At 35.6% G+C, this 1,219-nt stretch overlaps 1 protein-coding gene across 1 annotated transcript; it reads right to left on the minus strand.

The window, feature by feature from the left end:
- Positions 1–278: 278 nt before the first annotated feature.
- LOC106113549 (uncharacterized) lies at positions 279–876 on the minus strand (the record flags this gene model as incomplete). Its single annotated transcript, XM_013306378.1, has 1 exon — positions 279–876. A coding segment is annotated over one exon (598 nt), but the record flags the coding sequence as incomplete, so codon positions are not given.
- Between the last annotated feature and the right edge of the window lie 343 nt (positions 877–1,219).

The following is a 1,219-nucleotide window of genomic DNA, read 5'->3' on the forward strand; positions in this document are numbered from 1 at the left end:
TCCGTCCGTCTGTCTGTCGAGACCCTTTTTTTTAATTCCATAAAAGATTCCCAGTACTTCGATTAACATATTGAAATTTAGTTTATCAACATGAAAGTAACGTTGTAAATATAATGCATTCGGGGACGTGACAAAAAAAAAGAAGTACTCTTTTGTCACCTTAAATATCTTTGCTGAAACATCACATTAGAATATTGTCATCTCTCTCTTTTTTCAAATAGAATGAGAGAGACAACTATGTTTCGTACTGAAACTTTGAAAGGTTAATTTCCACTCACCTTAATTTTCTTCGTCGTCGGACTGGAATGTGGTCTGTTCTTGAAATAAAAAGGCTGTGATCCAGCACTCTTCTTCCGGACAATCGGAGATAATTTTCTAAATTCATGTCTCGGTTCCAATTCTATCCGCACAGTTTCATTAACCGTACTATTACTGCTACGTCCAAATAATGGCGATAATTTAGGTTTACCACTCGTATCAGTATCGACACTTTCCACGGTGATTGTCGTATCCAAACTATTTGGTTTAACTCCAATTGGTTTAACCACAATAACACCACTTTCTAGATCTTTCTCTCTATCTACTCTATGGGGATCGAAATTAGGGTTTTCAAAACCTGTTTGTGTACCCACATCACTTTCAGCTGTAAACGTCTGTGATGTACGATTAGCAGCCCTATTTAGTAAACGTTTACGTCTCTCTAAGTCAGCGTGTATATCTGTTTGTACACGTAAATTAATATCACCGTATCTACGTACAATATAATTTAAAAGCCAATGGTACCCTTTACGTAATCCGGGATCTATTTTTGTTTTTTTAGATTTAGCTTCTGTTGGATAAGCTGTATAAGATTCGACTAATGTTGGACATCTGTACCTAAAATATATTAGAATTTCTAAACGTGAAAAATTACTACTAATATTATAAAGAAAAAAGATTCGATTGTTTGCATTGCATAGGGTCCGAAACTACAAAACAGATTTGAAAAATTCTTGCACTGTTAGGAAGGGCTTAGTTTAGATGGATGGATGTTTGTTTGATGGTATCTCCAGAACGGCTGAAGGAATCTCAATGAAATTTGGCAGGGATATAGAGCATATTCTCGAAGAACACATAGGCTACTAACTAAGCTTTTTTTTAATTCCGCGATGATGGAGTTACGGGCGACAGCTAGTATTACATACTTGTTAACAAGTGGTTCAATATTCAATTTCTCCAC

Source organism: Papilio xuthus, unplaced genomic scaffold (assembly GCF_000836235.2).
Source record: "Papilio xuthus unplaced genomic scaffold, Pxut_1.1 DF828231.1, whole genome shotgun sequence".
NCBI lineage: Eukaryota > Metazoa > Arthropoda > Insecta > Lepidoptera > Papilionidae > Papilio > Papilio xuthus.